The following is an 11,619-nucleotide window of genomic DNA, read 5'->3' as shown; positions in this document are numbered from 1 at the left end:
TTTATCGCAGAAAGTTTCCGTGGGCAGCGTGGTGGGGAGAGGTAGCTATTCGTCGTCGCAGTTAGAGCCACATAAACAACATCATCCCTAGCCAACACAACTACGTCAGGCTGTCCACCATATAAAAGTACTACGGTGTCAACAATGTATCGAAACTACATGAATGACTCTTGCGAGAGCTTCTTCAAATTTGTGGCTGTGTCCGCATAGTATTTAGTATACAGAATGGCATATAATCATGCTAGATACGCATATGTGGAAGGAAGCCGACTGTTCGAGATGCCCTGGGTTGAGCAAGCTGAGCTCAGACTGGCTCCCTTCAAATTCTGCTTAGGTACCCGGCATATATCTTCACAAAAGATCAAAAGATCAAAAAAGATCAAAAGATCAAAAGAAAGGAAATCAAAAAAAAATAGAAGAGAGTCCTCTTTACTCTAGATTCGGTGCCTGTTAATTGTGCGATAAACGCCAGGCTACTAACCTCCCTAGTGCAATAAAAGAGATATCTGGGGCTGCAGACAGGCTGAACTAGCTAAGATTAAATCTTCAGAAGATATCCTTGACTTAGCCAAACATATCTTCCGCCTTCTGCCTCCTTGCGCCCCGCCTACTGCCTGTTGGTTCACTGATTCGATTGAATAGACTGTTAGAGGCCTTGTCTGGCAGCAATTCGATCCCAGCATTCGAATGCCCGGCACCTCTAGCTGCACCGCGAATACTAATTCCTCCGCCAGCAGAACCGCGAATTGACAATCCACTATCGCCCATATTCATATCATCATGTTTTGAAGGCCTCGTAGCACTCCTAGGATTGTCCATTCGGTCCGCCAAAGATCTAGGCTTATCCGTTCTGTCGGGGAATAACTCAATTGTTCGTCCCGTATCCCTCGGTCTTTCCCTTTCCCTTCTCTGCCTCTGTGGGCTTTGCCCTCTCTTGGGCATCTCCACCGGATCATCGATAGAAAACAATGTCCTAGGTGGCGTATCATTCCTCTGCCCACTCGGGCTCGCCTCTCTTCTCCTCCCCGAATTTTCGTTCCTGCCAGGGAACAGCTCAACGCTCGCGTTTTTGGCCTTCTCCGGGAACAACTCCATGCCATCATTCGGTGTGGCTTCCGGGAAGAGCTCGATACTAGCATTCTTTGCCTTCGCGGGGAATAATTCAACCGGTGACCTTGACCTTGACCGTCGACCACCACGCCTTTCCGCTGTTCCTCCAGTTGGAAATAACTCCAATGGCTCCCGTCGACGGGAATCCTCTTCATCGTATCTTGATCTGCTTCGCCTTCTATCGTTCCATTCCCGGTCTTCACCACGAGATTCGGATCGATATCTCTCGTCGTAGTCTCTCCTCCGATATTCTTTTCGTTCCCGTCGCTCCTTCTCTTGTTCCCTTTTCTTCTTCTCCTGCTGTTCAACTCTATCTTCCTCCGGATGGAACAAGTAGTATCGACTTCGTTCCCGCGCTCCTCTCTAGTTATACCAAAGGGGGAAATATCATTAGCCTTTTCCACAAATCATATCTTGTACAAGTCTCCACAAACCTCCTTCTTATCCGTCACAAAAGCCAATCTAATGTCCAACCTCGCCAATGGAAAAGCTTCACTATTATTCGCCTCTCTTAACTCCCAAGGCCTCGAACTCCGTCCAATATTGGTACTTAACGCATTCAACGCCGCCAAAGCCGTCTCTTCATCTTTATACACCAGGTTTAAACTTGTGTCATCAATCCACTCCAGTTTCTCGACAGTTGGTTCCGGAAAGTGCCCTGCAATCCAGTTCTTGACATCATCCGAGGACATGCTGTCCAAACCCCTGAGGTGAACTTTATTCGAAATGACATTTTCTGGTGCCGGTTCGGTGTCCACGGGTGTTTCTAATGTAAAGTCCGCTGGTCCTGATGTCTACATTTCGTCACTGTTAGCTTAACTCTAGTCCTTCAAACGCTAGCGAGCCAGGGAAAAAAAAAAAGTCCGCGATCCCCACTAGCACTCTCGTAGTTGAAAATTAAGAGGATAAAAAGGGTGAGATGGATGGCCCCGTACCTCTCCCATGGCCATAACCTCATCTTCATCCAACATTTCCGTATCTAAGCTAATACTAGCATATTCTGTCGACGGCGCACCAAGGGCGTGAGCCCCGCCAGTATTGAACGCCATTGAGGATGATCCCGACCAGCCTCGGGGATTATGTAACGAAAACGGGCGCGGATCTTGCTTTCTTGACAATGGTGAAGACGCGGGCGGATTTATATACGAAGGGCGATAGGTTGAAGATGAGGTGTCGAAGGAAATAGCGAACATGAAAGTATTGTTGGTTGGTTGCCGGAAAGAACCTATTTGGACCAAGCTCGCGCTGGATTTAGGTGTGCTGGAATTCACCAAAAGAAGCAAGCGTTAGCGTACGGAGCGAAACACCACAATGCAACGCCGAAATTTGAAGGACAATAGTGATTGATCGATTGATTGATTGATTAACTTTTATCAGAGATAAAGAAAAAGACCAAGAATTAACATCGATGACATCGCTTCTAGGCAGCTAGGCATTTACCTTACCTCTGGTTTCAGGTACGCGGGCGCTACAAAAAGCTTATACCTGACCACGGCGGGGTCAGCAGGCCCTTTATGTACTGTACAACATCGAATGCAGCTTCCCGCCCCCACGCTACAGCACCACTAAACTATAAACCATAAGTCATATATACTAGTACTTAGTACTACATCTTACTTAAGTAAGTATGTATCTACAGGGAACGGTTTATATGTATAATGCATTTCATTCACACCTCCCTTCCCTTTTATCGACCATACATGATGCATTCAAAGCTTTTGTTCGTCGAGGCGCCACGGACCAGACCATGGAGCCATTCGTAGATCATAACATGAACAGAGAAAATTTCGAAAAGAAGAAACTCCAGGACAAAGTAAAGAAGTGAAACAGGTAGAGCCTTGGAGGAGGGCTAACAAAGATGAAATGCGGATTAAAAACGTAAAAGCGAACCAGAGCATAAAAACAGGTGCCCATATCAGTGCACGTGGGTTGTGAGTATCCCTCGTGTCGGAAGAGAAGGGGAATGATGCCTGTTCAGGTTGGGTTAGGCCAAAGAAATGACCAGGCCTGTATCAGGGATTTGCGGGGAAGAGGAATATATGGGCCACATGTTGAGGAAGCATGATATAAAAAATAAGAAGGGATATACGCCTTGCAAAGTGGTACGAAGTGCTAGCCAGCGAGAAAGTTGGGCTTTCGGCCGCAGAAAAACACTGGAAGAAAGAAGACTACCTCCAGCTGCCGCCAGCGGCGCGCTCACCAGCAGGTTTATCAGCTCCACGGCGGCTGTCGCTTCTGTTACCCATTTCTCCACCACGGCCACTGCCAGTTCGACCATCATCACGACCGCTTCCACTTCGGTCACCCATATTACCGCCGCCACGTCCACGGTAAGCGCCCGGGCGGTACTTTCCATCGTTGTTTTCTCCTTCACGTCGCTCACGTCGCTCACCTTCCTGTCCTTCACCGCCCTCGCGTCGACGAGGTTGCCATTTTTGCTCGCCACCCTCACCACCTTCGCGCGGACGAGGTTGCCATTTCCGTTCACCGCCTTCACCACCTTCGCGGGGTGCTCCACGGGCTTGATACTTTCCTTCACCGCCTTCACCTTCAGCGCGTGGATTCCGGCCCCAGTTGCCAGCACGACTCTGTTGACCACTGGGCGCTTCTCCCTCTCGTACTTCACGGGGTTCACGTTCTTCACGAGTACCACGGGATTCGCGGGAAGCTTCTTCAGCCGACATGGCATTCTCATTGATACCTTGCTTGCGGAAAGCGCCGGGACGGTATGCGCCTGGCTTTCTTTCTTCAGCGGGGGCGGCAGTTGGTTCAGTTGGAGGAGGTGCAGGCGCGGCATTGTCACCGTTAGTACCGGCAGGTGATTCGGCACCCTCCGCAGTGGCAGCGGCCTCGGCAGCCTGTTTAGCGGCCATACGTTCTCTCCAACCACCAGTACCCGCAACAACTGGAACCCTGGTAGCTCGGAATTCCTCCTTCGGAGCCTCAGGTTGAACTGGTGGAGGGGCACGTTCACGAGCAGGAGCAGGAGCAGGAGCGGTGGCGGCGGCGGCTCTTTCTCGTCGTCGTTCCTCGGCACGAAGCTCTGCCTGTTCCTCGCGCTCGCGCTGTTTCGCAGCGGCTTCCTCTCGTTCCCTAAAAAAACAAATGGGTTAGAATATTGAATAATAGATCGGTGTTCGGCAATAAATAGCATACTTTCGTCGTTGTTCTTGCTCTTTGCGTGCCTCTTCTCGTTTCTTTGCCTCTTCTTCTTCCTTGGCAATCCTCTCTTCTTCTTCCTTAAGCAAGCGTTCCTCCTCCTCGATTCTGCGGCGTTCTGCCTCTTCCTCTTCACGTCTCTTCTTCTCTTTAGCTTCGCGGACCTGCTTACGTCTCTTATCCATTTCAACTTGAAGTTGTTGTTCAGCCTTCTTACGTCTAGCCTCGAACTCTTCAGAACGCCTAGAGCGAACATCATCTCTGAACGTCTCGTAATGGCCAACGAGTCGGCTAAGGCGTTTCTTCAAAGCAACATTTTCCTCATGCTTCTGTTTATGCTCAGCCAAGAACTGCGCAACCTTCTCATTGTGAGCATCCAAATCGTTCTTCCTCTGGGCGTCATAATCTTGAGCAAGAAGAGCAATTTCTTCCTTGCGGTAAGCTCTCTCGAGATGGTCAATGCGCTTGCTAGTCACGCGCAACTTCTCGTTGGTCTCCTTCTTTTCCTTCTCCATCATGGCGATCTTGACCTTGCGGATGAAGTTGTTATCGAGGGTAGAGACGTTCTCGGGCAAATCAAGACCGATTTCTTTGACTTGAGCACGGAATTCAGCCTCTGTGAGACCCATTGAAGTAACTTGTTTCCAGAATTCCATAATGAGAATCCTTTCACGCTCTTTCTCTTGTCGTTCCTGGTCACGCTTCTTCTTCTCTTCCTCAAGCCGGAGTTGCTCAGCTTCTTCGCGGTGTCGGTCACGCAAAGCACGTAGTCGTGATTCTTCTTTCTGAAGGTTAGCAGCAGCATTTTCTTGTGCTTCTTTGCGCTGTTCGATGACTTCGCGACGTTTGAGTGTATCTTCGTGTTCTTTCTTGGCTCCGACTTCGGCACGCGCGAGAGCTTCGGCCTTGTCGCGCTGCTTCTGTTCGACGAAACTTGGGTCGACATAGCAGCAGGTGAGGTAAAGTGTCTTTGCAAGTCGGGAAAGTTGAGTTCGGACAATTTCTTGTGGGGTACTCTGGAGACGTTGGACACCTGTATCTTTGTCGGGTGTGCTGGTGGTGCCAATTGGAAGAGATTTGACCGAAGAGAAAATGTCGGACTCGAAGGTAAGTGATCCGGTAGCATGATCAATACGGATAGCAAGGTCTCCCTTCTTGCAACCATTCATGATGAACTTTTCGATTGTGTTCGCCTCAATCTCAAAGGGAGCTGGGAACGTGACGAGTTTGTATACAAAGTCCATCTGAACAGTGTCGTAGACTTGGGACAATTGTTGGAAGAGACGGGTGAGAATGACTTGCTGGAGCGGAGCAACATATCGCTTCATTTCCTCGTCATCACCAATTTGGGTGAGAATAGGAGCGATCTTCTTACAGATGCTTAATGGATGGAAGTCAACTTCGAGGATCGTGTAAAGGTCGCGGATTTCTGGCCTGGCCCTCTTAAGGAGCCCACGAGCAAGAATATCCTTGAACAACCCAGATCGAGTTGGTGCATTAGTCAAGCCAAGCAGGTTTGTCAAGCGCGAGCTCCTAGTCCGCTTGTTTGCTTCTTCGACGTCAGTCAACCCACCTCTGCTCCTAGCGGTGCTTATAACTGGGATAGAGAGGGCCGACAAAATAACGAATGATGCCACACGAGAGAATTCCGCGTCATTAGTAACGGGGTGGTCCTTCTTGGTGACGGAACCCGCCTGCACAGCAGCAGCGCTTGACCGCAACAAATTATGATAGCGGTTCCAAGCTGCAGCGTGGAAAAGGTGGTTCTCAGAAGTTCGGAAGATGCGTGTTAGCTTCTCGTAGTAATTTGCCATCATAATCGGCTTTGCAGGGCGCTTGCTAAGTGTCAGGAGGTTATGGATGTCCTCAACGGAGCGGAAGGCTTCTTGCCACAATTCGAGCTCAACGGCAGCATTAAGTTGTTGGAATCGAGTGTCGAGGTGTCTTTGCAAAGTATCCGGGTCATTAAGATTAATTGCATGCATTTGTGCACTATACTTGCTTGCATTCTGAAGATGGTTTCGGAGAAGTTCGCAAAGACGACGGAATTCTGTCTTGCGAGTGTACTTGAGACAGAACTGGAAGGCTTGGGACGCAGTTTGTTGGTACATAATCTCCAACCGAGCATTGTTCCGGAGAATATCAAGGATGGTTCTGTATGTCTCCCACAAGAACTTGAGCCATGGTGTGACATATTTCCTATCGGTTCGGTCCTTGGTTTGCTCGCCGGAGACAGTAGCCATCAGAAGAGATTCAGGTGTCTCGGTAGCTTCAAGGTCCTCTACATCTCCCAAGCTTGTCTCAGCGAGCTTTTGCGCGTCGGTAACCTTCGCCTCCGACTTCTCGATGAAGGTACGCAGAACCATCTAGAAACACGTATTAGATACCGATTTACGATTTTATAAGGGACGCGAAAGCTTGAATCATACCTCAATGGTCTGGACCGTTGTATTTTGGGCGATGTTTTTATATTGGTAGAGGCCATCTTTGGCAGTTTTACCTTTCCGTAGCTCGACACAGAGGTCGATGAAAAGGAGAATAACAGGTTCCAGAGACGCGATAGGGGTATTCCTCGATCGCTTCGAGGTTATATGTTCGTGTAGGATTTGAAGAGCGGCGGCACTTTGGTTGACCGCGATGAGCTCTTGAGCTCTCTATACATCAAAAACCAGGGGTCAGCAGCTGTCGAAGAGCACATATCCATCTCCCAGCAGCTTGTAAAAAGATATTTAGGCCGTCTTTCGATGTTGCAGGGGTAGTATCGAAGCTAACCTTGAGCACATTCTCGGGTTTTGCGTGCGGTACGGGAGGCATGTTGGTTGTTTTAGCTGTTGGAGAAGCTGTCGGATGAGGAGAAAATTTGTCGGGTCCGGAGACGAGATGCAAGCTAACAGGGGAGGTCGGAAGCTAGCTTGCAGCTGGTAGATGAAGAGTCGACGGATGCTGGGGACAAGGGATCCAATCAGCCCGTTGGTGGAGACTACTTCGAGGGTGTGATGTGTAGATGTTGGAGTTCAGGCGAAGTTGAAATTTTCCTCTTTCAGTTTTCAGAGGGCTAAGACCCCGAATTTTTTGGAGAGCCAGAAACCCCCCACTTATCGATAACACAACGCACAAGAGCCGACAAACCAACACACTGCAACACAACAACACATTCTATTCACAACGACTATTCGATTCATATATTAGTATGCATAGCCGGCCTAGTTCCAAGATATCAATTTAAACCTTCACGTAGAGAAATTAGACTCGACGGCTTATTCGACTCATTTGTAGCCAAACTTACGGAAATTCTGGAAATGGAATACATCTATATTCAATCAATGCAATGTCGGTTGCATTCCTGAGCATCGATATGACGATCAGCGATACCAAAAACGACGACCGAACTCCTAACCAACCACAAATATAAAGCCATGCTTCGCAAAGGCAACCAATAGCCTCTTTGAGCATATTATATCTCTCCCCAAATAGGGCGACCATGTTCCCTTATTTTGGGGACTATACTTTAACAGTATCTGTAAGCCCAGGCTAACGTTAATCAGATTTGCTAGAACTGCACCGTCAACACGAATATATATAGATATATACCCGGTGGATGATTTTCATTATACAAAACCCTCTCATCAGAGAAGCAATACATCAGCGATCGACCATTGTCGGAGAAAGGAAAGGGTCCACCTAAAATCCTAGGGTATCACTTTATCTTTAAAGATGGTAATAACCCACACCCAACAATGTTGCACTAAGCTTGATTCCATAACCTCTATCTAACCCAGAAACCAATGACGGAATGCGTACATGTCCCATCGACTTTCGATCCAACTTTTCGGGCCGAAAATAAACATAATTTGTTTCCCTGGTAAAATATATGGGAAAATACCTTAGCGATGCAAACTATGGATACCCGCAGAGGGGTTGTTCCGCATCCTTCTTGCTTCCGCAATTTACAAGAAATCCAGAATCTGAGAAAATATGTAGGTTCCGGCCGAGATTCCACTGAATCCGAGGAACGACCTCTACTAGGCTATCGAGTGCAGTTACAGAACTAGAGAATGATATATAGCTGAGGGAAGTGAAGCCTATCGAGAAAAAACAATTGAATTCCTTAGTGTTCAAAATTGGAATGGGCCGAAATATTATCATTGAAGACTGCTTATTCTCGTTTCATGTTGCTCGAGGCTATAATCAAATTATAAACAGTACCTAATGAAACATCTAGATCGATTGATTTTATGCCAACAATAGTCTAGTTTCGACGGGTGGGCCGAGATTCTAACAATTGATTAGAGGCCAATACCCCTAGGTGTGAAAGGAGGAGCAGGGGATGCGCAATCAAGCCTCCTTCGAGGCCTAAACTTCCTACGGGCCCATGGCCACGTGATGTTTGAGGGACTTAAAGTGTTATAATTAATAATAGTATAGTTAAAGTATTGTGTCGAGGTAAAATATAAGGTCGACGCAAGCTTTGAAAGCTCATGAGCGAAAAACCCTTGAGACCTTGAATTCTACTAAGCTTTATAAATATAATGCATTATAATTGAAAATGAATTTGTATCGCCGCGTCAGCCCACGAAGCGGGCCCAATGTTAGTTACACTTTCCCGTCTCTAGAAAATTTACCAGTACTAGCCCCCCATTCTCGAGGTTTGCCATACCAGAGCTTCTGAATTAGCATAGCCTTTGAGATACCGATAATACAAGGTGCATCGGGGCGTCCATATCAAGTTCAAATGATTTATATATACAGCTTTTCCAATTTAGTCATATACATATATGGATCTTAATGAATGCTCCGTTCTATGTGAAGCTGTTTAAAGTATACTGGTAACCCCGTAAGCCATAAAACCCCCTTGTATTCGACAACGTCTTGGTTGACATGAGTACATTCGAATGCATTCAGATTCGGCTCGTGATGCATGCCTCGGGTAATCTATGAGCCCCCAATTACCACCTTTAAGATCTAAACCTATAGCTATGCCTAGATTTACTCATGATTCGAATCGGTTCCAATTTAGTAACCTTTTCTTCCGAAACTTCCACGGTCTCTCCTACGTCTAAAGTCTTAATCTTATATACGTCTTGCCTCCAGACCATATACACCGTTCTAACTAAAGAAGCGATATCTTAGCTGTTAGATCTGCAGGGGTACAAACTGCGGGGAATTGCTAGTTGCCTCGAGCTAGCGAGCACACGACTTACAGCATAGCTTTCGATGTCCCCCAATACCCCCTCCTCATGCGCCCTCGCCAAACCTGAAATCAACAAGGCCACCCTAATACGATTGTAAGTATACAGTTCCCTCCGCTTCTCGAAATTTATTTATCATTGGGTTTGGGAAAGGGTCTCACGGCCTATTCCATAGCAAGGTTGTAGTCTAAAGCCATTCTAAAATTCTATCTTCCTACAGAAAATAAGCATTAATGTGATAGATTGTCTGCTTACTTCTATTGCAATTGGTGTAGTTTCCTCTGCCTTTTTTGTAATTAATTTGAGTTTCCGCAAGAGTTTTTTTTTTGAATTTCAATATGTATATATTGGAAAGGAAGTTTATAATTTAGCTAGGAGCAGTTTGCTTCTTTTTTAGATCTGGGTTTTTATTTTGCATACCTTGATGATTCGAAGAGGGAAAGAAGGCAACTAAATATTAGTTTTCTCCTCGCGGTGTCAAGTAGCAGAAGGCCTTCAGCAGTTAACGCTTTTCAACCAATATGCATTCACTTTCATTCGACCTAATTGCCATAGTTTAACATTTCCGTTTAGCTATGGAATCATATAATCATTGGACCCCCTGCTATTGTACATTGCCCTTGAGGAGGACACCCTACCCGAGAGCTGTATCATCATAATCCCGTACCCCCTAGCTATCTGACATCGATATCTCAAGGCCGCAATGGCATAAATTCTACATATCTAGAGGTGGCAGTTTCATCACTCAATTCAACCAGCCAGTCAAAAAAAAATTGTACTTTCACTTCAGCTGAACAATTGAAGAGCCCCCCGAGAGCTTTATTCGTGGCAAAGGAGTTGGACAATCTGAACCGTCGCGATCCAATACCTAGATCTAGGATGGCTACCTCAGAGTAAGACGTAGTACGTGTAACCTTATTAAATTAGCTAAACGATAACATCTCTCTGATATTGCATGTAGTGGGTTTGGGGGCCCGTAATCCTGCACCACGAAGGGAATCACTAGACTGTCCCCGCACGAAGCTCGCGAAGTTAGAAGTGATTTCTTGTATGTACATACCCCATTCCGTGTAGGATGATTGGTTTAAAGCATTAGGGAAAGGCTTTTCCGTAGACTCCCCAGAAACCAAGCTAGTGCGGTGGGCCCGAATGTCAGGGTTTTATGTTATTCAAACGTATCCCCCCGTACGTACAATAAGTTCAGTTCTGAAGATAATGCTAATAAGTAAAACCCCTTAAGGCCTTTGATGAACTCATGCAATGGTATATAGGTATATCGGTGCTTGATAGGGTTATGCCTGTCGAAAAGATATTTGGAAAGGCAATTGAGAAGTCTACAGGGCCTTTTTCACTTTCCTTCTTTTCCTTTCGCATTTCCCTGGAGGTATAGTATAATCCACACAGCTTCTTGCTTGGTAGGTACCACACTGAAGGAAGTCGCTATACAATGGAACTCTGGAGGCCATAGCGCTACCGAAAAATCCAACATTAACAACGCCACCCAAACCAAAGCCCCCAAGCTCCATCAGAGTACTGTCCGTCCAACCCCGCCGCATTTTATGTTCTTGATTTCTGTATCTTGTCAGCCGACTTGGTCACACACTACTAGTAATGGATCCTGTCTAGCTCTATACAACAATTCTTAACCGTATGGCTAGTATTCCTTTTCACCCAGTACTACAGTGCCACATTAATATCGTCAACTCCCTAAGTGCTTCCCCGTATCATGATATCATTATTTCCAAGAGCGGCCTCAATCCACGGACCACCCCATATCGCTGCTGGAGTTACTGCCGTTGAGTAAGTGCCAATAGTATTACATATATATAATTCAGGACATCTTGCCCTAGTACTACGTATGCTACTAGTGAGGGCCATATACTTCTTAACGAAGAATTCAACCCAACAGCTAAGGTCGCTAGAATCATAATTCTACCTAAAAAGAACAAGTTCCAAATACTAGACCCCTTCTTTCAAATAAAAAGGACGCTATGATAGCTGGCAAGATGGCTAGCTTATGTATTGCTGCACCATTAGTTTTGGGCTTCTCTCCAAGTCTTCGCTCCTCCTGTAAACTTCCCCCATTCTCTAGCCCAGTAGTGATCCTTGTTCGATATTCCGAAATCAATAGCTAAAAACGTCACTGTAGTCCAAAATAGAA

At 46.5% G+C, this 11,619-nt stretch overlaps 2 protein-coding genes across 2 annotated transcripts; both read right to left on the bottom strand.

The window, feature by feature from the left end:
• Positions 1-564: 564 nt before the first annotated feature.
• Positions 565-2,159, bottom strand: AOL_s00083g169 (uncharacterized protein; the record flags this gene model as incomplete). Its single annotated transcript, XM_011125348.1, has 3 exons — positions 565-1,473; positions 1,545-1,904; positions 2,046-2,159. 3 exons carry the CDS (start codon positions 2,157-2,159, stop codon positions 565-567), a joined length of 1,383 nt encoding a protein of 460 aa, XP_011123650.1.
• A 1,119-nt stretch (positions 2,160-3,278) lies between these two features.
• On the bottom strand, positions 3,279-7,083 carry AOL_s00083g168 (uncharacterized protein; the record flags this gene model as incomplete). Its single annotated transcript, XM_011125347.1, has 4 exons — positions 3,279-4,203; positions 4,267-6,635; positions 6,699-6,923; positions 7,042-7,083. 4 exons carry the CDS (start codon positions 7,081-7,083, stop codon positions 3,279-3,281), a joined length of 3,561 nt encoding a protein of 1,186 aa, XP_011123649.1.
• Positions 7,084-11,619: the final 4,536 nt, after the last annotated feature.

Source organism: Orbilia oligospora (genome assembly GCF_000225545.1).
Source record: "Orbilia oligospora ATCC 24927 unplaced genomic scaffold scaffold00083, whole genome shotgun sequence".
Lineage (NCBI taxonomy): Eukaryota > Fungi > Ascomycota > Orbiliomycetes > Orbiliales > Orbiliaceae > Orbilia > Orbilia oligospora.
This window is presented reverse-complemented; position numbering and strand designations above follow the sequence as displayed.